General features: G+C 41.7%; 1 protein-coding gene across 5 annotated transcripts; it reads left to right on the top strand.

Moving 5' to 3' along the window:
* The first annotated feature begins 2863 nt into the window (after positions 1-2863).
* On the top strand, positions 2864-25769 carry LOC108042887 (RNA polymerase II degradation factor 1). Of its 5 annotated transcripts, none has more exons than XM_017121372.2 (10): positions 2864-3039; positions 15074-15817; positions 16825-17039; positions 18254-18522; positions 18593-18729; positions 19278-19418; positions 19476-20521; positions 20778-21634; positions 23484-23684; positions 24379-25769. In XM_017121372.2, exons 2-10 carry the CDS (start codon positions 15507-15509, stop codon positions 24463-24465), a joined length of 3264 nt encoding a protein of 1087 aa, XP_016976861.1. In that variant the 5' UTR covers positions 2864-3039; positions 15074-15506; the 3' UTR covers positions 24466-25769. The 5 variants fall into 5 exon arrangements, with proteins under 5 accessions (XP_016976861.1, XP_016976860.1, XP_016976862.1 ...); XM_017121371.2 differs by lacking the exon at positions 2864-3039 and adding an exon at positions 4020-4436; XM_017121373.2 differs by lacking the exon at positions 2864-3039 and adding an exon at positions 10421-10450.
* Positions 25770-26026: the final 257 nt, after the last annotated feature.

Below are 26026 nucleotides of genomic sequence, written 5' to 3' on the forward strand. Positions count from 1 at the left end.
AAAACTGAAAAAAGAGTGATGAATTACTGATTAAAGAGTGATGAAAAACTGAAAAAAGAGTGATGAATTACTGATTAAAGAGTGATGAATTTTTCACTGATTAACTCCTAGGACATGCCAATGTTAAATTCATCACTAATTTGTATGAAGTTTCATCGCCGATTAATCAGCAGTGATGAATTTTTGGTGATGAAAAAGCGATTAAAAGGTGATGAACGGTACTGCAGGGATAATACAAACAATGCACACACACATTCGCCGAGTGTTTTTGAGCCAGAGAAACGGCAACTGCGCGGTACAAAATGCAAAGATACAGATGCAAAAGGGGGAGGGGGAGGGAAACGGCACAGGCCAACAAAAATTGTTGCACTGTGACCCGAAATATTGCCTGTCGTAGGCAGCAAAGTCACTACGAAAGGATCATGCAGAGGATCTTTTAAGGATACCGCAATACTTACTTTAACGTCTATGATTTGAAATCCATTATTTTCGTAAACAATATTAAATATTGTCCGTAACTTTCATAAAAGTCCTTAATTTTAAAATCAACTACTTCCCGGTTTTACTTCGTCTTCTCTATTAAACAGTATTGCCAAATTGTGAAATAATTTATTAATAAAATTTTTGCAATAATGATGCAAATTTACATCAAGATTAGCGTCTAAATAAAGGCGTACCTCTAAAATCACCTGTCTTCCTATAGAACCAAACCTTATCTGTTCCAGAATTGTTATCATGGACTTCAGAAAGAGGGTTCCAATCGTTATTAGAAGTAATTGTAATCAAAATGAACTGCAATTTTTAAGCCTACAAAACAAAAACCATTTTCTTTTAAAGAAAATTTTGTATGAAGTTTTATCAAATATTTTAATAAAAATTAAATTAAGGGAGTTGTTTGTAATGTCCAAACCATTATTGCGTTGCTTGATTTGGAGGTGTTTTGAGTATTTGAGTCGTTGATGAAACTTTTGAAAAAATCTTATCACTGCTCACTGATAAAGTTGCTAAATCATTTTTGTGTTTAAAATGTAATACAAATTTGCGAAGAAGTTTCGTATTTATACACAGCTATTCTCTTTTTACCCTGTAATCACCGCAAAAAAAAACAAAGCAGCAACGAACCCAAACTAATTTACCTGGAAAGGTACCTGCGAAATCCCTGTGATCTTCGTTCCAGTGTGCGCCAGATAACTCTTCTTCTTCTTTGCTCTAACTCTCAGGAAACATTGAAACAACAACAGTTGCTTACTCAGACCCATACACACGCGCACTCCTGCTCTCACGGACACAACAACAGCTGCCGCTCTCAGAACCAACAACACAGCGAGCAAACAAAAATAATTTGTTGTTGCACCAAAAGCACCGCCACCGTCGCACAGTGGCGCAATTTAAGTTTTTATTTGGAAAAATTAAATCTTGTTAATCAAAAGAGATAGATTTAAAAAAAAAATCTATTTGATCAAACTTATTGTCAGTCAAAACATAAGAGACGTCATAATAAAAACATTTATTTTAAGAATATTAATGTTTCAGTAGTATTAAATTTCCATGCACACCATACAACTTCTGGAGTTGTGTCTTTTTTAATATATTCAAATGGGGTTCCTGAACATTTTTAAGGATTGATTGATTTTTGTTAAGCTGATTTGGCCTGCTGTTTATTGTATTTGCTGATGATTTGATTTCAAACAAGCTTTCCAATCAAATTTGTTTACGTTTTAAATTTAATACGATAGGATAGAAGAGCTTTGCCCATATGTTGAAAACGAACATTTGAAATTGATTCGATGGTTGAAAACTAGATGGCGCGAGCTACTTCCGGTACATATTTCTTAACGGTTTTTTTACTGAATCGAATTAAGGGATTTGAATTTGAAGTTGAAAATATTTAATTCCCAAAATATTAACCAGTAACCTAACAATAATACCAAATAATGTTATTGGCAACAACAAAATTTAATCGATTTTAATTTGTATAAAATGTAATCATTTGAAATGTAAATAAGAGAGCAATTAACTCATTCAAATTCAGATAAGCAAAATAAACTGGTAGTAAATATAAATTTTAATTTTGTGACATTATTATTTAAGGCTTTTTAAAGTCATCAAAAATATATTTGCACTTATTACAATCAAAGATGAATAATTTCCCCAGACAGTTCTTTGATAAAACTTATTACTTTGGCTCTAACGGTCAGCCAAAATGGGATTATTCAAACACTCGCTAGTTTGATTCATGTTGGTAAAAAGCTCTTCGAAGCTCAAAACGAACCCCAAAAGGACCTAACTAACTGTTCGCTGGCAGGGAACGTTCCACCCGACAGCCGACCACCACCCCAGTTATTTCCAGCCTTTAATGATTTGTTTACAACTTTGTTGCCCTGCAATTTACCGCTAGCATACGGACCTGCCAGCCCAGCTTTCCACCCCTTTCCGCCCGCCTGGAAAAGCTTTTCTCGGCGGGCAGAGGATGTCGTGTGTCCTGCGTGTGCTCAAAAATTCAATAAAAAGGAGGCTCGTTTCTGTTGTGGCCTACATGCCAGCCGAGCATTCGGTTCAACAGCCGAGTGCGAGCCGAGGAAAAGTTGGTCAACGGGTGGAAAAGTGGGAGAAAGTGGGAAAATGTGTGTGTGAGGGGGGAGGGGAAGAAAAGGGGGCATCAAACGAGGAGCAAGGAGAGAGCTTCCAAGTGCAGTCGAGCTCAGTTGCCACAGGACAGTCGAGGCGAGTGCTCGTCCTTGGTCGCAACGGGCTCCCGGAAAAGCGGTCCTTCGACCTCCGAGTGTCAGGATTGTTTTGGTTACGCGACTGCCACAGTGTTGGTGTTGGTGAACAAACGTGTGTGTGCTTAAAAATATATTCGCCATGAATTATTTACCCAAAACGAGAGCTCGAAAGTTTTGAACAGTGCGACGCAAACGGCGACGACGGAGTTGAGTCAGCGGAAAGTTTCCACTCGAGCACATTGACGGACAATTTGCAGCGGCATCAAGGATGCAGCCTCCTCGCTGGGATGTGGAATGCATTTTCCGAAGCGCAGTATGTGACTCTGTCCCGCTCTCTTTTCAGCGCAAAACCCCGCATTTTCCCACTACCTGCCACCTCAGCTCGCTCTCCATTGTTTTCCCAGCGAGCGTGTAGAGTTTCGATTTCGTTAGAAAATCGAAATGAAAGCGGGCCAGGACTTGAGGACTGTGGGTGTCGTTGCTGCGGCTACCTGTAGATGCCACATAAACACACGGATACGCGATACTGGGCGAGTGTGTGCGAGTGGCTGGCGAGTCCTTGAACGGGGCTTTCGGTCGCCCACCCGCATCCACATCCACCTCCACATCCGTATCCGTGTCCATGGCTGCCTCTCTCTGCCCGCTTCCGACTCTAATTAATTTATAATTCAAGGTCCAATGCGCTGCCACTGAAGGTTAAACATGACGAACTAGCGATTTTCGGATCGGTTTTAGTATGAAACTTTTTAACTGTTTGCTGGCAGCTGTAATTGAGGGATTTCCGCGGAAGCTGCACAAAACTTTTCTCAAGAATCGACAGTAGTGAAGTTTTTTTTGCTGGGATGAGGAGGAGGGATAGTACTCGGAAATCGTGTAATCCGATAAAGTGGAAAGTTAACCAGGGATCATCTTGTAGTTAAGCGCACACAAGCTGTTATTTAATTTGGCTGCCAGCTCCCCAGAGACTCGTCGGCAATTAGGGCTAACTAAACAATAAACCTCTGGCCAAACACTTGACGCTCTAGAGTGGAAAACCCGCATTACGCATACGCCACATGGGCAGTCTGGCAACTTCGAGGTGCGACCGTGGAAGAGGTGAAGGAGTGTGGGGCCGGAAAAGCTCTTCACCGCTGACCACTGGCGGTGCCATCGTAATCCTCTCACCTCTCGACCAAAATCCCCAAATCGCCCCAAAAAATGCAGCGGAGAGCGGCGGCCGTCTTGCTTTTTTTTCGGTTCTTTCGCCGAAAAACATTTTCATTTCTCGCCTGAGTAGAAATTTCAATGATTTCCCTTGCTCAGTGTGAAACGAACCAACAACTCAAACGAAACGAACGCGAGCGCGCGCGAGAAATACAAACTAGAATAGAATAGAACAAATTAACCTCTCCCCCCCAACAAAAAAAACACGAAGCGCTGAGGACGGGGGCCCTAACCCATCCTAACTATAAACAATAATCGAATCAACGAAATTTAAATTAATTGCGAATGAGTAATACCTGAGCGATTTATTAATCTGACCGATTTATTGCACCACCGCGGCAGAAGCTGAGCGAGCAACAAAGAATCCACAAGTAGCTGGCATACGGAAAGATAAATAACTGCACAGATAATTGCTAGTCCTCGGTACTGGCCTCTAAAAATAACCCGCAAATATAAACGGAGACAATTGCAGGGCACTGGTGCACAGTGGAAGAACCGCGAGGATCTGTGAGTAGAACTAACACCCCCCTATCCCGATCGCCTGGTTGGAAAAAAATCGAAATAACAAACTTCAGTCACCTCGTCGCGGTCTGCGTCACACACTCGGAAACTCAGATACTTAGATAGTCAGATACCCAGACCCGCGGAATGAGAGTCGTGTGGCATAAGTCCTTGCCTTCTCCATCCTCGCACTTACAGTAAAGCTTCATCAACTCGACTCCCTGTCCTTATAACCGAAATAAAAATACTATTGTTATTATTTTATTTCACGATTGGATTTAAGATATTTTCATATTTTAATTTGCTATTTATAAAAATATTTTATTAAACAAAAACATCAGAGGAAAGGCTAGCAATGAAGGTCTCACGATCCCTTACTATTCACTCAATTAATAAGGGGACTTACCGAAATATATTCCAAATAAAGTTTATTTTTTTGAAAGATGTACAAATATATTTTGAGCATTTATATATACCTCAATTTAAGAACACACAAAGAAAACATAATTTATATTATTATATTTTAATATTAATCGATTTATTAAAGTAATGTCAATGTATAATTATGTTTAATTGTTCTTATAAATGCAGATATTTGTTCAATATAATTGAAATGTATGCTTGAATAATTATCATACAAGATAGGAAAATGTAATAAAAGAAGACAAATTAGTTTTAAAAGTCTCCTTATGGGCAGACAACTTTTAGCTGAGTACAAGTTCCACTGTGTTTGTCATTTGCCGTGTTGTTACTGCTGGTACTGGTACCACACGGCGTATGGGGAATGGCGACCGGCGGATGGATGAGTGGTGCACACTTTTTATAGCCAGCAACAGTCACACAAGCCGCACAATCAAGCGCTCGTCTCGGTGTTTATGTCAATTTGAATTTTGCATGCGGCCACTAAACTTGAATGTGCTGATGTGTCCTTTGTGCCGATGTTGTTGTTTTTGTCCTTAGTAAGGCGGAGGGGGTGGGGATACCGGAAGCCAGGGCAAACTGCGCTTCATTGCAAGTTTGTGGGTTGGGTTTTCGGGGAAGAGTGGGCAGAGCACTTGCCGGGCGGAAACGGATATCCCGTGTGCTCTTTGCCTAGTTCGCCTTCGCCGCCAAGCGCGTATCCTGTTTGTCATTTCATCAGCCTCGTCCTAGCTCCTCCAGCTCTCCTTCTGCTGTCCTTGCATTTGCTGCACAGGAAATTTTAAATTGAATGTGCACCCCCCGTTTGTCTGTATGCTGCTTCTTTGGGTTTGTTGTTTGCTCTGCTTTCTGGATGTGCCCTGCTTTTTTCTCTGATTTTCCATCCTGTTGGCCACTGGGCCAGATTTGTAGGTTCAAAGAAGTAACCGGAGGCGGAGTAATAAAGAAAATAGAAAAACATTGGGATGGAAACTGTTGACTTGTACTTGTTTATCCGGAAATTCATATGTACTCTATAAAGCCATAATTGATTAACAACACAAAGTGTTTACTATATGATTTAATCAAATATAAAGAACAACTAATTGGTATGTTATTATCTAGACCTATTCGAGTTTCGACATATATTTGTTCTAGCATAATATATTAAATTACAAAATCAAGGCAATGATTAGCCATACATCTACTGACACTTATTACACTTTTAATTCGCTAAATACGTTTAATCTGTAAAGTACAAAAGCCCTCTTAAGGGTAACCACACTTTAAAAATTAAACAAATTCAATCCCTCTCTTTTATAGCTATGTATTAGATTATAAAAAAGGGTTTGGGAACGCCCTTTTTGATCAGACTTTTCTTTTTATCTAAAAATGGCTAAAGACGTGACATGGTAACTCCACGCTAACTTATAAGATTTAAAATTTAAAAAATAATAAAAAGGGAGAAGGGTTGATTATTTAAGATCTACATTGAAAATGTGGGATACGGAAGGACAACCATACCCTACCAATTTTCTATTCAGGAAGCAGCACAAAGAGGCAAGAAGTCTGTGTGGGGATTATGCCCAGAATATTCAAAGGGGCGGAGTATGGGAATTGTTTCTTCGGTTGCTGGACCACTCCTGTTGCATATCTTGTCTGCTGGCTCTACTTGCCACTGGGTGGCTCGTGTGCCCTCCCCTGCTGGGCTTAGCTGCTCTTTCTGGGCGACACAACTTGCATATTTGCCAAGATTTATGTCTGCTGTCAGCCACACGCACACTCAGTCATACAGGTCTTATGTAACAGCTCCCAGAAGCAACCTAATTTCCGTTGCTGTTGCTGGTTAAACAAATTTCAGCCTCTCATTGCACATCCGCTGGCCCCTTGTGAGTTTTCCAATCGGTGCCGCCTCACAGCAGGACTCTACTCCGTCCCGGATTCCGGATTTTAAATTCCAGATTCTAGAGAAGAGTCCGTGAATGCGCGTATCTGTGCCAAATTTTCAGGCCCAACTGGCAGGATCCACTAGTACGGTTTATGCCATCGAGTTTTAGTGTTATTGTTATGCCTAGTTGCTGTTGTAATCCTTCGGCCCTTACATCCTAAAACGCACACAGAAGTGCGTAATAGGGGCTGCTTCCCCCATAAACACTTAATGTCGATGCGATGCTGATGCCGATTGCTGCTGTCTCCCACGGCTTTGTGGCTTATCGCGGCAATCCAGAAGCACCGGGATCTAGGATAGCCCTAGCCCCACCAAATATCTATCTCACTTTCCCTGCACAGTTGAGGTTAAATTCATAGTAGCGCACATATTAAAAAAATTTCGAAATAACAAATTAGCAAATTTGTATTTATTTCTCTTGGAAAGAATATCTTAACGTTTTGATCCGTCTCGAAGGACCAAAATTTAATAATATCCAATTCAAAAGGATATGTTCTTTTTCCGTGATCTTTTTATTGATTTTACTAACAATTCAGTTGGAAAATTAGTCGGTTGTACTCAACTTTAATTTTTTTTGGAAAAATTAACATATTTCCAAACCACACCACTATTATTTTCACCAAAGCTGTAGATGCTTTCGAGTGTGAGTGCGGTCGAGCAGTTTCCTCGAGTAAGTGTGTTGGTTGACTTCAAGCAGCCTCAAGTTGCTGTCGCTCGTTGTTCTCGTTATTCTTATTATGCCAGCCAGCCACCCCCTCCCCCTCATAACTGTCATTTGCGTAAGTGTAAGTGCATATTCGTGTATGAGTGTGAAAGTGCATGTGTGTTGGCTCTCAATCCTTTTGTATTTGGCACAACAATGAAAGTTGAACAGAGAAATGGGAATGGGGAACGGAAAGGGGGAGAACGGGAGACTCGCCACATGTGTATGAATATTTCATTAAATATATCGGATTTCTAGAAGCCCCCTGCCTCCTTTGATCCGGTTTCGTCGTCAGCCAGCTGTGAAAAACCGTCAAGTCCTTACGAAGTGCCTGTACTTTGGCCTGATTTGAAGTGGAAAACTATTGAAACGCATCAACCGATTTTCTCTAATTACTGAAGTGGATTTAAAAATAACACAATTAAGAAAAGATAATCGGATTGGTATACGCAATTCCATAGAATTTACCCACAGAAAAAAAAGTTTAGCCTAGTTTACTTGAATATATATTAATATTGGGTCCTTTTGTCGGATAAGAAATTAGACCGTATTCAAAAATAATAATTTAAAATTGAAATCAAAGAAGATATGTAAATTAAATAATGGAAAAGTAAATAGTTCTAAAAGCGTTTTAAAATAGAACTTGAAAAATGTGAGTTAAATTAGGGTGATTATTTTGAATGACCTTTTAATGTATTAAGAACCTATCCAGATAAATCGCAATTTGGCAAAAAGTAATTTGACGTTAGCACAGCTCTCATTTGATTCTCATTTTTCTTACCCATCAAAGCATCGTACTTGCACTTCCCATTAGCATGCCAGTTTCCGCTCCATTTCAAATCTCCTTTGATGGGCGACGATATGTCATCAATCAAAGCTGCTCGTGATGTGCATCATTTGCCTATCAGAGTCCGACTTTCTCAACAATTTGCCACCACCTCTTCGGACCTCAGAGTCCATGTTTTGGGCTTGGACTGCCTGTGGATTGTTTTCGGCTCGAGGAAATGTTTTCAAGTTTCGATTTCCGTCATTCGTCAAACTTCCAGCGGAGGTCACAAAGAATGGGTGACTCACATAAGTATTTTTGATGCTGATTTCCGCCATCGGAGGAGCAATGGTTGCCCGTAAAACACGCAAAATGAAAACAAATTAAATGTCTACGAAATGGAGGAGATATCGTAAATAATGGAATTCAAAAACAAAAACACAAATATGCTTGGCAATCAAAACCAAATAAAAAAGAGCATTTTAAATTCATAATCTGCCAGGCAGGAAATTGAGATTGCACAGGGGATGGGAATGATGGAATGAAATTGCTTTTAGTTGGGAATTTCACCAAGATCAATGGCAATCGTTTAGGACAAATAAATCAGATTTCGCTGTCTTTACTGCCACTTTAAAAGCTAATTGCTTGAGTAAGGCATCTTAACATTTTACGATTCTTGATAGATGGATAATTTTCTTCTTAAAAAATAAACAGGTAGCAAGTACTAAAAAAGAAAGATGTATGAAGTTGTGTGAAAAGCGTATTGACCAGGTTTATGAGCAGCAGGTTGTGAAATCCACCGTATGGGATGCACTTACAGCAAATGAAAACGAAGTTTATGTCCGCCAGGCAGAGTAAGAGATACCCTAACAACCTTCCCCAAAATTTGTAAAAATGTCTTTTTCAATTATGGTCAAGGCGATAAAGTGCGTTACAAAATAAGAAAATACTTTTCAATACTAAAAGAATATTGAAAAATACAAAGCACATAAAAATGTCAAGAAAGTAGTCGTACCATTTTGTTAAAAGAAAACTGAGGACTACAAAGATCATACAAATTTGTTGACAAAATATTGAGATACTTCAAGAAAGTGTTCCCATTTTAAAATGTCGAGAAAGTAATTACTGATTCCGGAAGGGTTATTTATTTTTACAGGTTAGCAATTTGGAAAACTCATCTTATTTTGTGTGTTTAATTATGAACATTAATGACGAAAGTTAATTAAATATATATGTTTCCTGTGTTACATAGAGTATGTAAACTGCAGGCGGAATGATGTTCCATTCTCTTGTTTGTTTTTTAATTTAGAAATTGTATAACCTGCTTACTTTGGAGCGGTATCATCCACTCCCTTCGAAGGAGGGTGCGTGTCTGTGTACTCCAGTTAATGGCCCGTGACGTGTACTGCAAACATGGGAGGATGAAGTGGGAAGGGTCTCAAAAGGAGCTACTTTTGTGGCTGCATTTTCCGCACCACCCATGTCCCCGATCCAGTGGGGATTTCCCTAAGCTCCTTTTGCCAAGGGGGAAACTGCCAGATGTGGGGTAATTGCATTTACAGGAAAGTGGGGCACATGTGACGGTCGACTGCATATTAAGTGGCCACTGGCCAGGGCACTTCGGTTAGTTGGACTCTGGCCATTGAGTGCATGCCCTGCTATTAGCCGTTCTGGAATAGCCGTGGCCGATATTATCCGCAAAACGCTGTCAATTATCACCTATGAATAGGGTTATGTCCCGCCTTTCAGATCTTCAGCCCAAAGGGGCGTGAGTCAACCCTGTCATTCAGCCAATTACCTTGCAAAAGGCAAACAAAGCAGCGCCAATTTAGTATACATTATTGCGATGGATGCATGGCAACGATCACGATTCCTGCTGTTCATTTATATTTCTTTATGCCCAAATATTGCTCATACTGGTCTATAAGTAGCCGGGTGTTTTCTGTGTGCTATGTAACAGCTGTTTCGGGGAGAGAGAGTAATGCAGAAGCGACAGATTCTCATTCTCTCTATAGTTTGTCGCTTTCCAGTCGCTCGAGTGAATTCAGCGAGGGATCCCTGAAATGAATTCCCGATGAACGCGAGAGTGTGAGAGTAAATTGGCTTGAATATGCCGTCAATGGTGGCGGGGATTTCTTTTCGCTTTGCAAGCGTTTGGCGTTTGGACGTGTCGCTCGAATGTCGCGTCGGACCCGCACAAGAAAGTTAGTTTAACTGGGCGTATACGCAACGCGGTCCCATTCAGAGGTTCGCATCCGCCCTGTGGTGCGGGGAGACTCTTTCTCCCGTCGTCTCGTCGTGTGGCCGTCGTTACTACGCGATTCCGTACCGATCCCGATCCCGATCCCCGATTCCAATCCCCGATACCGATCTCGACCGACCGCCAGTCGCTGCCCGCCGCTCGTGCGTTCCGCTCGCTCTTCATATTCGCACATCCGCATTCGCATCCGCATCCGGAGCGGAATCCGCTGCTCCAAAAACAGCTGACCGTTCGGACGACCGTTCTTCTGGAATTAGCAGCAATTTTTAAGGCACGAAACTTTCAACTCAAAACCAACTCTCGAACCTCAGCATTTTCAACGCGCATTGACTTTCTGCTATTTTTAACGTGTGTGTGTTTGTGCGGCCAAAACGCACACACACACTCACAAACACACACACATCTTTTTTTCTTAACAAAATTTGCCCGAGTTTCGCTGCTTCTGTGCGTGTGTGAGTGGAAAATTTCGTTGCGTTAAATAAGTTATAAAACAATATAGATTAACGAACGAAACGAGCTGGAGGAAAAATACAAATAAATATCAGGAGCTACAGTTAATACAACATATAAGCCTGCGAGATGGCTAAAATATTCGCCCTGTATTCAATTAATTTCCATTGGACCCAATTCTGCCATTTAGAGTTTGTAAATCCATTGGGGAACCAACAAAAACCAGATCAATCGAAAGTTTAAATCCATTGCAATAAGAAGGCCAAGGAGTCAGAATGTCAACGGGCATTTTTTGACCAGCCACTTGACATCTTTTTAAAGGAAAATGCAGTGCCCAGCAAAAACGTGTCAAGAGAAAAACCCAAAAGTGCAAGGGTACTCTAGACTAACTACAGTAGTCGGGCCTGTTGGGTGTTAATACTTAATTTATGTGAACCTATAAATAATTTCAATTTAGAGAATGTGCTGCTGTTGACTGGCTCGGCCATCTTCTATATAATATAGTGCGAGTTGTACGAAAAATATGCTAAAAATACCGAAAACTGAACGCTGCGTGTTCGCTTTCAGTGTGTGTATCTCTGTGTATGAGTGTGTGTCGGTGCGCCAGTGTGTGTGTGTGTGTGTGGGTCTGCGAGTGTGTGTGAGGGAGAGTGCAGTGCGAATTGATTAAAGTGCAAGCTGTCTAAACTAAACTGAGGCGAAAAGCACAATACAAGATGCAAAACGCACCCAACAAACATCGCCGCTCATCAACAACATCGACGTCAGTCAGTGGACTATTATTTAATTTTCTATCCATCTAGCCCAAGGCAGATAGAAATGAAAACGTAAACGCAAACGCAAACGCGGGCGGGGACAGTTTTGCCAGTTGAAGAAAATGAAAAGAAAAGCAGGCAGCAGAGTAAAAATGAAATAGACTTTGGCAAGCACTAAAATACGGTTGAACAATATTACGAATATTTTCGTTGCTCGAATTTGGCGAGCGAATTTCAGTTGCTCAGTTCAGTTCAATTCAGTTGTTCTCGGCTGTATCCCATTTTGTTTGCCTTTTGCTTTTGCTTTTGCTTTCGCTTTAGCTTTGTTCGAAAATCTTTTAAAATAACAATGATACATGCCGACCCGTCTTCAGCAATGTGTTTTCTGGCCGCTGGCCTGGGTATAAATAAATGCTCATACGTAAATGTTCTTTATCAGAGAGTGATAATGTGGCCTGGGAAATATTTACTAAGGCTGCTCGCTCGGGATCGATTGCTCTATTTGTTGTCTGAGCGATAAAGCTTCAATTTATGGTTAACCAAGCATCGCAGACTCCCAGGCCCAGAGATTTCCCATTTCCATCATGTGTGCAAGAGATCTATCACCTGGATTTATACCAGTGATTGGCGGATTTTCCGTTGTTTTTACTGCTTCATTTTCAGCCAGTGCTTAAACTTTTGTGTATTTAATTCTTGAAATAAATAAACATTTATGATATAATAATATTTTTTTAACACGTTAATAAAAAGAGAAAGCATGGAAATTTTTCCGTTTTATTAGGACTGGTGTACTTTCTAAACAAAACGTAAATTCGTTTAATGGGTGGAAATTAGATTCCTTCTTCTAAATTTTCTACTTTCACTGATGGGTGTATAATTCATACCTTCCAGCTTTCCTAGAAATCGATTAGTAATAATATAACAACATCTTTATAGTTATTATTGACAAAACTGCCTCAATTTCTGATTCACTATGCTTAAAAGTTTGCAAGATCTCATTAGTCCAACTATAAATAAAATAGTGAAATATCTTATATAATTGGTAGTTTAATGAATATGTTAAGAATACGAATATGATAAAAACAAAAATTGGTATTTTACATGGACAACTCATACAAAAAAACTTTATATATTATAGTATAGTTGTATTATAGACCTTTTTAATAGTATTAGGACGAATAAAATGTATTTTGGGTGTTTAAATAGGATTTTTCTGATTTATTACTTGCCGAGAAATGTAATTCTCTGGAATTTAGAAATATGTTTAAAGGCATGTTAACAAGCATACAATAAACATGATTTTATTTTATAATTAGATTTGTTTTGAACATTTTAATTTATGGTGTAAGACCAGAAAATAGAGTAACTTGCTTTTTCGGTGTTACTAGTCAAGAAGGTTGGGGTTTTCCCATCACTGTCAGTTTCGAGCAGGTGTGCAAACATATCTCACCTGGCCATAAACACGTTCCGCCTGTTGCTGCAATGCTCTGGCCAAATCTCCTCAGCTCGAAATCCATTTTGTTTAAAACAAAGCCCGGGAAGAGGGAAAATGTTGCCCAAGAAGGAGGAGAACTTGCTCCTGATTGCGTGTGTTTTCATCATCATTAATGTTTAAACAAAACAACATAGCCAGACGGAGAGAAGGAGACGGAGAGGGAGAAAGAGAGAGACAGGGAGACACCCTTCTTTGTTCTGCCCCTTTCCCCGAACTTTTCTCGATTCCGCTCGGTGTGTGTACGCTGTCTATTAATAACAAAGCTTCTGAAGAATTCGCCTCTCCTGGCGTCTTGTCTCGACTCATCTCGTTTCGAAAAACCCAAATCGTTTTGGCGTCGACCGCAAAAGAACAATAAATGCGAGAGGCAGTCAGAAGCTAATGCCGACACCGACACACAGACTGAAGCCAAAAAGAAGCTGAATGTTTGCCGAGTACGTCGTGTTGCAAGATGATTAAAGTAAACAAGACCGGAGAGTCGAATAGTTCAAACAGCGGTGATGGAGCACTCGCCATTCCAGTGAATTGCAATTCGTCTGAATTCCCGATTGAGTGGAAGCAATTTTCAAGTTTTTTGGCATAACCCTCACAACATGGCCCTTTGGCGTTGCACTTAGTGAGGAATGCTGCAGTCGTAGTGGCAACATGGCGTATACGCGATTTTCCCGGACTCTTGCCTTTGTTAAATTTTCTTGTAGTGGGGCTTTCCCGGAATATTTTGTAAAAAAATCAGAAATTTACTTTTAAACAAAAAACTGAAATTCACTTGAAATTTAAGGGAAATCATTTAAAATTCGATTCGGAAAAATTCATCTTTATTTCCATTCGTGTAGATAAAACTCGTTGAAATCCAACAAAAAAAAACTACCAAAAATAATAAACTTTGTACTATACAGAGTCTGAGATTACTCATCGAAAAATTCCACCGGCTCCAGTTGAAAAACACATGGCCGTGCCTGAAATTGGGAAAACTCAACCATCTTAATACAAGTAACAGCAGAAAAGAGACCAAAACCATGAAGACACTGAAAGTGCTTTTCGTGGCATTCGCCTGCTACTATGCACTTTTCGTAATTTTCTACTACTGCTATCGGGCGTACTTCTAAACACACTTGTGTACATACATATGTATATGCCAGGGAAACAGCTGAGAGCAAACCACCACCCACTCGAGAGGTGGTCTGCCATTGAGAATTTCGGCCTTTGACGTGGCTCGTGCACACACCAAAATCCACATATTCGAGTACGAGTACACACAGGCACATCGGGGCAGATATAGATATACGGTATACGGTATATATGCGATGATAGATTCGGTTGCTACCAGTGCCAGGCAAAATAAAAACGAATCGCGCTAGGAGAAAAAGCGGCCGTTGCAACCGCAATCGAATGCAATTACATCGAATCCATAATGCATCGTCACCTCACATCGTCATCCTCTCGCCCTCGTTTTTCTCCAAGGTATTTTCATATTGCAACCCCATTCCCCCAACAGCCCCCTGCATTCATCCCGTCCATTTCAGACCATAAAAATCGCGTTTCGCGCGTGGCAAGACGCAGAATGATGGGGGAATTTTAAAGACTTTCGGCAGATAAAAATCAATTAAACGCGCCTTATAAATCAACCGAAATATGCGCCATTTCCCCACTCGGATAGTTCCGTTTCGCTGATTTATTTAGTAAAATCCAGTAAATGTTTATGCATTTGTCTTACAGCTGAGAGATAGATTTTTATGGCCCCTGTATATGCGCTTAAGTTTTACGTAAAGTCAATTACATAATGTGATTAATTTCCTGGAAATCCCGCTGTGCTTTCCTCGAATTCCTAATAAAATGTATGAACTATTTTTCTATCCTCTGCTTGCAGATCACTCGCCGACTTATTTTTGGTAAATGACCAAGGATGGCCTACGACATTAGCATAGAGAATCATAACCGCAACTGTCAGAGGACATTGACATCCGACGCTCGGTTTATGCAACTTTAAGAGGCGAGCCGGTTAAACGAAGAACGGCAACAACAAATTGCAACTTTCGCGTTTCAGTGAAAACCCCAACAATTTAACCACACAACATTTATTAACTAGCCGTAAAGCACCACTAGGTTAAGCAGAGCAAACGAAACCAAGCGAAACGAACTATAGACACTATATCACAACCAGGATCAGATGAGGCAACAGCCAGTGCAGCAATCGAGCGGAAAATCAATGAGCAGCAGGCGGCGGCACAAAAAGCCCAAGGCACAAGCAGCAGTATCCACAACTTTAAACCGCCCTAAACTTTAAAATCCGAGGCTCGAGCATGCAACAGGCTGGCCAACTGACGCCGCAACAGCAACAGCAACAGCAACAGCTGCAACAGCAGCAGCTGCAGCAACAGCAGCAAAATGGCGGCGACCTTGCCGCCTATGCCGCCTCCCAAGCGGCCGGCGGTAGGCGTGGCCCCATAAGCGGCGGTCGCTTCGACTTCGAGGACGGCGGTACCTACTGCGGCGGCTGGGACGAGGGCAAGGCCCATGGTCACGGCGTCTGCACGGGTCCCAAGCACCAAGGCGCCTACGCCGGGGCCTGGAACTACGGCTTCGAGGTGTCCGGATCGTACATCTGGCCCAGGTGAGTGCGATTTGTCCTCAACATTAAGAAAGAAAATTATAGTCCAAAGATAAACCTTTACCTGTAAGTTCGCAACTCCTTTAGTTAAGTAACAGTCTCTTTTTTATTGAAGACCGTGAGCTAAAGGAGGACCGCAATTTCTTAAGAATTTATAACCCTGGGAGTGCATTCGTCATTTTGGTATATAAGGATTATTAGACACCATGTCCGTCTTTAAAAATATGTCAGACTATCTTACGCTGAAGATTTGACCCATATTATTTAAATGATAGAAGAATAGTAATAATGTTCAAATTCAAGTGATGTGATCAGATTGATTTCTGTGTTTTAATGTTGTAAGCTACTGGAGTCGTCATAATGATGAATCTAAAAGAAAGACATTCTTCTGTTTTTAAAAACCGTACTTGTATTGTGTCAACGGTCTAAAATATTACAAAAATTAATCAGAATATATTTTTTATGAGTTTATTCGCGTACCTAGTTTGGTACCAATAACTTTGGTAAAATCGTAAACTTAATATAAACTTATAAAACTTTCAAAACAAAATTTAAATAATAAAAAGCTTTGATCTAATAAGATCATTAATTTTTCTAACCTTACTTATCGAAATATTATTAAGTTCACCCAATTTAAATTCAGAACAGGATACAATTTTACTTGTAATACTAATAATTCATTAATATTATAAAAATCTAAACAAAATTTAACAATTCTAAAACATTTAAATTGAACAACTTTGTATAATTTAATCAAAATGGAAATCAACTAATTATTTTCATTTAGTATTTGAAATATAGTTTTCAACAGTTTTAAATGATAGATAGTATTTAATGATATTTAAAATCAGTTTTTGAAAAACCTTTTCTTCAGATATTTTTCTGCATCTGAATTTTTTATTATTAGCTGGCAGACTTTAAAGGGTTTTTTCGCGTGAAAAGGATTGTGCAGTCGTTAAAGCTATATTTGTTAATGGTATCTAATAATTGAATTCCCCCCCAACTTACAGCGGCTCACACTACGAGGGTCAGTGGCAGAATGGACGCCGCCACGGGTTGGGCGTGGAGCAGATCGGGCGGCAGATCTACCGCGGCGAGTGGTCGAAGGACGGGCACAAGGGACGCTACGGGGTCCGCGAGAGCACTGTGTCGACGGCCAAGTACGAGGGCACCTGGAACGAGGGCTACCAGGACGGGTCCGGATGCGAGACCTATGCGGATGGGGGTAAGTGATGGACGGGGTGGGACGGGGGGCGTGGGGCGTGGTTCGTGGGCCCTAGGCGCCATACGCTGCGTATACGTAATGTGCATGAGATCATTTTGCGTTTGGTTTTTGGCTCACTTTCAAAACGGCGAACATGAGTTTCAGTTCTCTTGCCGTTGTTTTACTTTTTGACGTTTCTGTAATCATTTGTGGGAGCCCACGGATGCGAGTGTGTGCGAGTGTGTGTGTGTGTGTGTGTGTCGCACACACATCCTTACACACTTACCTCCACCGACAACAACCCAGCCTGACGTCATCTTTTATTTCCCCGCGCGCGGTTCAATGATATTTGGCTTTCCCGCTTCGGTTTTCGCTTTGTACGTACATTTTTGCTGCATGAGTGCGGCTTTTTCTGGGGAAATTCGCAGTCAGGGAAAAACACATGGCCAAAACACAACCAAGTGCCGCCTGCAAAGTTGGCCAAGATCCGACATTCCCACCATTAAGATATTGTTTTTCTGCGGCCAAAGTGCAAATGTAAATGTCGACCTTTTCCCAAACGAATTGACGCATAACTATCAATTAGCATTAGCCGACGGCTAAGTAGCATTTCCTAATCAACTAACGTAAATTCTAATTCCACAATTAACCTGGCTCCCGGGTAAAGAAACACTGAAAGAAAGTGGTTGGAAAAACAAAGTGAGGGCTTATACATTTGATATATAATGAAATATATGCAAACATCATAAAACTTGGATTAGCCTTCTATATGTTTAGGAATATACAACTTTTTCCCGCATTTAAGAAATTAAAATCGATATTTGATGTAATATTGTTTATGTTTAGAAGAAAGAAAAACTGGAAGAAAATGAAAGCAGGACTTACACATTTATGAGATGATAAAATATATACAGTCACCATCAAATTTAGTTTGATTTACTGATGTTATTACTTTTATATTTCAAATGATTTTTTTCTCCGTTTTTAAAAAAATAAAAATCGATAGTTGATTTAATTTTCTTTCTGTATATAAATGAGCCGTATTACTTAAGACCCTATGCCATTGGGCAGAAGGGAAATGGCGCGTGGAGCCATTAATAGAAACCAGTAGAAAAGGGCAAGCATTTCACTTCGGCCAACTCATGTTGCAGGGGAAAGTGGAAATGGGAGTTCCATTAGCATAACAATTGCTGGAAGTGGACTGCAGTCGTTTGATGCACCCTTTTGTATTGCAGGCAAGTACCAGGGTCAGTGGCAGGAGGGGAAGAGGCACGGATATGGAATAAGGACCTCGGCGCCCTTCGGATTGGCCTCGCACCACCGGCGCAAGAATCTCCATGCCTCCCTGAGTTCCCTGCGGAGCGGCGAGAATGGAAATGCGGCCAAGATGGTGGAGAAGGCCGAGGAGATCCGCGGCGGATTCGTCCTGACGGCCAAGTCCGATAAGCTGCCGGTCAGGCGCAACAGTCTGACGGATAAGACCGGAAAGAAGGGATTCCTTATGGTGAGTGCCGAAGGGGTATTAATTATTTTGGTGACGAATTCCTATTCAATTCTGTATCATCCCACAACAGGGCCTCAAGATGCGCAAACAGCGCAGCACCGGCGATCTGGAGAAGAGGGGTACGATTGCGTCCGGCAGTATACGCTCCACCATGTCCTCGGCCTCCTGGATCAGCACCGGATCCGAGCAGTCCAACCTGACCACAAAGTGAGTAGTTTTACATAAAAAGGATTATGCATAACATTTTTAAAATTAGACGTGTATTTTTATGCATTTTTCGTAAATTAAAAGGGTATTTTGTATTCTTTGAAAAGTATGTAACAGTAAGGAAGCTTTTTCCTCGAAGCTTTTCGTCGAGATCTCAAAAACTAAAAGAGCAGATTATCGCAGTCTTACACTCGACACTTCTTTCTTGTCTAATATTACTCTCGGTACATTATTTCTTTAAAGTAATAATCGCCCAAAGGAAGTCTGTTTGTACTAAATAGTTTTTGTTAAAATAGAATAGATAGTTTTTTAGCTTTCTATATATTTTTAACTTACGAAAACAAATTTTTTCCATATCTCAGTACTAATATTTCCTTTTAAAATGATAATAAAGAAACTCACTTACAACAAATCAAAATTTGTAAGCAGGTGTATTTTATTTGTGCTTAATATTTCTATTTTTAATGTTTATTTTAATATCTGGCTTGCATTAATTAAGCAAAGGGAGATTTTACGAACACAACTAAATCCGAATAATTCTTTCCCAGGTCCAACCACACAGAGTCCAATGCCAGCTTCACCATGGAGGACGAGCAGTTGGACCCCACGGTGGTGGAGACTTACATGGGCGAGTGGAAGAAGGACAAGCGCTGTGGTCACGGTGTGGCAGAGCGCAGCGACGGACTCAAGTGAGTGGAATATATTTTAAATCCAAATGCATAATTAACACAGTAAATCCCCACCAGGTACGAGGGCGAGTGGTACAACAACCGGAAGCACGGCTACGGAGTGACGACCTTCCGCGACGGAACAGTCGAGGAGGGCAAGTACAAGAACAACATCCTGATCACCAGCCAGAAGAAGAAGCATTTGTTCCTGGCGCGTTCGCGCAAATTCCGCGACCGCATCACGGCGGCGGTGAATGCGGCCCAGCGTGCCCTCAAGATGGCCATGCAACGCTCCGACATGGCCATTTCCCGGATGGCCACCGCGGCGGCCAAGGCCCAGAATGCGGATGCTGCTGCCGAACAGGCCCGCATGGATTGCGAAAACGCGGTGCGGATGGCTCGGGAATTTGCCCCCGATTTCAAGCCCTCGGTGCTGGAGCGATTCGAGAAGCTGCGCTTCCGGGAACGGGAGCGATTCCGTCCGGGACCAGCGGCTGCCTCCGATGCGGCCGTGAAAATGGGGGCGGGGGGCATGCAACAGCAGCAGCAGCAACAACAGCAGCAGCAGCAGGGTCAGTTCTCGCCCACGAGCAGCAGTGGATCGGATGCCTATGCCACCCAGGCCCAGCGCCAGCAGCAATATCTCACCATGCAGCAGCAACAGCAGCAGCAGCGTCGCATGTCGCAGCAGAAACACGAGTCCGAGTGTCCCGTACCCCCGTCGATGTACTCGCAGCAGCTGCCCGTCTCCCCGCAGACGGACCTGTCGGGAATGGTGAGCCAGGGCCAGCCCAGCCACGCCCAGGTGATCAGCGCCATCCAGCAGATGTACCACCAGCAGCAGCACCAACAACAGCAGCAACAGTTGACCCAGCAACAGAGCAACCCGCAAATGAATCCTGCATATCAGTTCCAGCAACAGCAGCCGCCCGGCCAGGCCAAGATCAATCCCAATCTCAACTCGAACCTCAAGCAGAACCAGGCACCGAATCAGAACCAGATGCCTTTTGGCGCTGGCACCAATCAAGCGGGCATGTCGCCACAGCAACAGCAACTCCTGCAGCAGCAGCAACAGCAACAGTTGCAGCAACATCAGCAACAGTCTAGCTTGGAACAGCAAATCGGTAAGCTGAATATTAGTTCACTGTTTCTCGGTAATATTTATTTATCTCTTATTAAGGAATTTTTAATATATTCATCTTGTATTATTATATTTTAAATTATATTTTAAAAAAAAAAGAAAAATCAAGTATCACAATTCTTTACCATCCGCAATTAAAGCAAAGAACAAATGTTCTAGCGGAGTTAGCCCAATGTGAACAAGATAATTATGTTCACTATTCGATAACAAATAATAATTCGAAATTATTTTTCTTGCAGGAATGGGTCACCAGCAACACCAGACGATGCAGCAGCAGCAGCAACAACAACAGCAACTCCTGCAACAACAGCAACAGCAGCAACTCCTGCAGCAACAGGGGCTGTCCCTGCAACAGCAACCCTCGCTGCACGCCTCGCCCACCCACAATGCCTCGAATCTGTTGCGTCGCGCCTCCCAGATGCAGCAGCAGCAACTCCAGGAGGCGGCCAGTGCCGCAGCAATGGCCGCCAATGCCGCCGCCCTGCAACAACAACGCAGCGGCAGGCCGCCCATGTTGGGCCAGATGGGCCAGCAGTCGTCCATCGACCACTTCGACCACTACAAACGACCGCCCAGTCGCGACTCCTCCATCGATCGGTATGCCCGGGCGGCCAGTCGCGCCAGTGGAGCCTTCTCCGGATCGCGGCAAACATCGCTGGACCGCTCCGGACTGGCCGATCCGCTGACCAACGGCGGCACCACCACTCCCGATGGACGCCCCCGGGCGGGCTCAGTATTCCGCGGATCCACCCCGCAACCTGGAGCCGGAACATCGACCATGACTGGCAACGGATCGCTGCCCTCCGGAACGGGAGCCGGACGATTGTCGCGAGCGGGAACCCCGAGCTTGGGATCCGGAGGACGTGCGCCCAGCCAGGGCAAGGCGGAGCCCCTCTTCTCCTCGCCCAACCAGCCGTTCGAGGACGTGCTGCTGCGCCAGCGGACGCTCGGCCAGGACATCATTCCCTCGCCCTCGCAGCCCAAGCGCACGGAGAGTCTCTACCTTCCGGTTAAGCCAGCCACGCCGGTGGGCATGGCCATGGGCGGAAAAGGGGGCGGAGGAGGCGGCGGCGGTGGTGGCGGCAAGAAAATGAAGGTGAGTAAAGCGCAAGCAAACAAGTTATTAGCATTTGATACCATTTTTTTTACTCGTAATGACACAGATTGTCAAACTTTGTAAAGACATGATAGAGAAAAGGGTTGTTTTTGGGCGGCATATAACAATTCGATTAACATTTATCAACACACAAACAGTTTTCAAAATCATATAATCATATAATCATATAATTATATAATTATTAATTTAAACAAATAATTGCAAGTGGCTTTTTTTTTTAGGGGCTTAAGAATTTTGTCCTTAAACAAGATTGTCCTCAATATATATTATTATTTGTCATCGAAAACGTTTGATACTAAACCAAAACAAAGAGATTGGAACATTTTTGATTAGACTGATTAAATGTTTTTTTTAAAGGAACTTTTATAAAACGAGAATGAAAGAAAACCAAAGTCTTTATAAAATTGCAGTAATAACTTGTAGTCTTATACACCGAATAGGGTTTATAATAAATTTTGTCAAGTATTTTGCCAAATGAGTATTGTCAATTCAATTATTTCAGTGTACTATAAGTACATTTTTATTCTCGCTTTTATTTAAAATGTTTTTAAATTTGTGTTAATTTAAACTTCTTTAGTTCCACCAAGTCATTGGTATTTTCCGTACTAATTAAGTAAGAGTAATTGGAAAATTTAAATATATATATTGCTAATAGCATGCTCGCCATTATTTGGTTAATTTGTTTTTGAGAGAATCTAGAGTTGATGAGAGTCATCTGAATTCCCGGGCCGGCCGCCTGAGATATTTCATAACACAGTTAATCCGCACAATTAACTTAATTCTGGGGCCATCCGTCTTCTGTGCGGGGGAGAAAGTGGCAGTGATAGTGGGAGCGAGTGAGAGCCGGAGACTTAGTGTTCATTTTGAAACATTTCTCGGCCACCTCGAGGGGCGAACATGTGCCCATTCTGGACTATTTATAGCCGGGCACGAATGCACGCCAGCCGGATCAGCCAGCCGTCGTCGGCCAGGTTGGAATGCATGCGTGCCGCTGAATCTCCGAGTCTCTGAATCTCGGAATCTCGGAATCTCGGCATTCCTCTCGGTGGCTAGTCCCTAGTCACTGACTCTCCGGCGAAATGAACGCTCCACAAGTGGCCATTGGAAGGCCGGCGACATGGCAATAAATAAATCCTCTCGGGAAGTGTCGCTCGCCTTTGGTTCTTTGTGGTGGCGACGGATTCCCAAAATGTGACGGGTAGTAGTAGCAAACGACGCGTCGGCCTCAACGGATTACCACCAATTCGATTCCGAGAAAACGCTACCACCCGTCCCCCCCCCCACCATTATAATTATATATGTGCGGCATTCAAAACAAGCAAAATACATAGGAATTCTGAAAGCAAAAAGCAATTTTGTGCGAAGAGTCAGCGCAACGACAATATCCGTTGTTGTTTTGGCTCAGTGCCGTTGTGGCGGGTTGTGGGACTATTTTTGGCTCCTCAACGGAGACGGTGACTCTCCGCGTCTGAATATCGGTGCTGGGTGCTCAGTAAAGGCGGAACGCCATGTCCAACTCGTTTACAAGTTGGAACCGCCTGTAGAAGAAAGATTACACAAATTGTCCAACGTTATGCAAGCGGCTATTTAGCTGCACCAGCCGTAGAACTTTTTCCCCCAAAACAAAAAAGTAAAGCAATCAAAGGAGACAATGGACTGGTATCCGGAGGAGGATGAGGAGGACCTCATGTTCTCGCCGGCTTTGTTGGCGAGGCGAGCTAGTGAGAGCTGGATAGTTGAGCCGCCCGTGGAGGTGGATAGTCCCTTCTTTACCTCATCGTTATAGTGCTGAAATAATTACTGGAATTCCTTTTGCCCCTCTTTGCAGTCGGTGCCCATCAATGTGACGCTGCAGCGGAAGAAGTCCATGCCCGATTTCCAGGAGCTGCCGCGGGCCACGGAGGCCATGAGCCGGGAGGAGGTGTCCGCCCTGGGATCCGCCCGCCGGGAGGCAGTGCGTCGCCAGATCGAGGTCAACGAGCGCCTCAAGGCGAATCCCTTGCTGTATTTGGTCAGTCCACAGGTTAAGGTGAGTGCCAGAACACCGATACTTATGTAGTATACTAGTTCGCCATGCCAAATGCCGCACTTGATTTGTTTTCACCGAAATCGCTTTACTATTAGTGCACTTAACTTGAACCACCTTTGTGCTGGCATTACATGCTCAAAATACTGACGCTAATGGCGCATTCAGTCCTAATTAATGAGGTTTTTAAATTTTCGAAATGCAATCAACAAGCATTTCACTTTCAAGTTTATACAAGATGCACATTATGCTCTTGACACTAAATATTAAAGTTATTTTTACATTCTGTTCAACACAAGTCAACTAATTTTGTAAGGAATTTAAAAACAACTAGAAAATCTCCTTTCGGAGCTTTTATTTTTTTTAGCTTTCTTCTTAATTATAAATATGTTACCAAAAAAAGGTCATAAGTAACATCGTGTCATATGCAATATAATATTTTCATCATTGAATTATTAGCTATCTTTAAGTAAAAAACAATTTTTTTTTTAAATCATAATAAATTTAACTTTTACCTAATTATAATTTTATAAACAAAATTCTGTTCAATTAAGGATAGCACGGAATGAAAATGGTTTTACTTATAACCACCTATCTACTCAAATTATATTAATAATAGTGTATTTGTACATGTTTTATATCCTTATTTATAAAAGTTCTCTTAAATATATATTGATTTTTGTTCCATTTCATCCAGGACTGGTTTGTGCGCCAGCAGCTGATGCTGCTTGTCCTGATTTTCAATGTCGCGTTGGCGCTGCTCTTTGTCTACATGCTCACCTAGCGCCGAAGGATGCACAGGACGACGCGGGACAGTGGTGGATTTGGGATGGGCGATTCGGGGCAGCGGCTGGCTTTGAGCCACTGTGGTTTTGGCAGCCACCGATAGTCCGAGATTCGCCGGTTCGGGGACAATGTGGGGCAAAGGGGCCCACGAGGGCGCAGGTGGGAGAGCTAATAAGTTTTTAGCATTTGCAGTAACCAGTTTATAAACCAACTTAAGTATCTAAAGTACCATTAATGTATATCATATGTATAACATGAGGAAACACGCTAAAGATGGGAAAAAGAAATCGAATTACAAGTCTAGACTGCAGCCAAATAATGGATAATTAAATTAACTCATAGCGCAGAACTGCAATGCACAAATCGTAGCAAACTAAATACTTAAACCGCGTGGCTGTGCAGCCAATCATTTAATTTGTCGAGCCAATTAAACTTTGTATTTGTGGCTAACCGGGAGCTGGAGAGGAGATCGAATAACTATATGCAAATCAATTTAACGAATTTTTCTACACATTTAATGTAAAGATAAAGGCAAACAAAACAAACAAAACAAAACAAACAAAACAAAACAAAACAAAACAAACAAACAACACCTTAACCTAATCAATGATTAATCATAATAAATAAACGCGTAATTTATTTAAACTCTGGCTACTCAATGTAATACATAATACGAAAGCAAACCTAGGCAAATGCAAGGCAACATTAAAACCAAGAAACTTTTCCTATTTGCAATTGAAAATGCATTAGTCAGCAACTTAATCAAAACAAAAGGCAACTGAATAATACAAGTACTCATATTTATATATTAAAAGTGTAACGATGTGACACCTATATTTGTATAATTAGCAAAATTTTGTGGGACCGAAAACAGCACCAACAACAAAAGGTGCAGCAGCAGTATAGCTACAAGATATCTCAAGACTCGAGCTCTGTTTTTGGTTAACCAGTTGAACATTTTCGAAACTAAATTGAATTCGAGAAGGTCTGAGCGGATTTACAGAATCTTAAAATTATATACTTTAAAGCAACGGATCGAGATTGTTAATGAATGAAGCTGTATATATACATTTTAAAATATCGTATAACTATAATTATTTTCTTCTCGATAATTTACGTTTAAATTCATAGCTGGGACGACGTCATTATTTCAACGTGTTGCAATTTATTGTTTTTAGTTTCACTTCATTTACGATGTACGAATATGTTCTAAATATTATTATTTAATTTTTTATTTGTTATTTTATATGCATACATTATTGAAAAGAAATAAAACCGCACATTCGCATCTTTGCAAGTGTACTCTGCAATTTGTTCTAATTACTCCATTTGTTATATATATACTATCAAGTGCAATTATAGTGAACTATTAAACTTGCTGCTTTCTTCGGCTATTTTGTGAGTCCGATCTAGGGATCGAAAAGGCATTATCCATCCCTCACAAGATGGAAAACGTAAATCGGACAATGGTAGAACGTTATTAAATGAAAGACTTAAACTCAAAATCGTCGGCTGGTGCGTAAAATTTGAGAAAATTTAAAATAAAATCGATTTGCATT

The sequence above is a fragment of the Drosophila rhopaloa genome, unplaced genomic scaffold (genome assembly GCF_018152115.1).
Source record: "Drosophila rhopaloa isolate 14029-0021.01 unplaced genomic scaffold, ASM1815211v1 contig_2, whole genome shotgun sequence".
NCBI classification, from domain to species: domain Eukaryota; kingdom Metazoa; phylum Arthropoda; class Insecta; order Diptera; family Drosophilidae; genus Drosophila; species Drosophila rhopaloa.

What these genes read in the sequence shown, in the direction of transcription:
- LOC108042887 (XM_017121372.2), top strand. Translation starts at nt 15,507, where the DNA reads ATGCAACAGGCTGGCCAACTGACGCCGCAACAGCAACAGCAACAGCAA. An exon ending in CAGTCCAACCTGACCACAAA is followed by an intron (nt 18,730 to 19,277) that starts GTGAGTAGTTTT and finishes ATTCTTTCCCAG; the next exon opens with GTCCAACCACACAGAGTCCA. An exon ending in TGGTCAGTCCACAGGTTAAG is followed by an intron (nt 23,685 to 24,378) that starts GTGAGTGCCAGA and finishes CATTTCATCCAG; the next exon opens with GACTGGTTTGTGCGCCAGCA.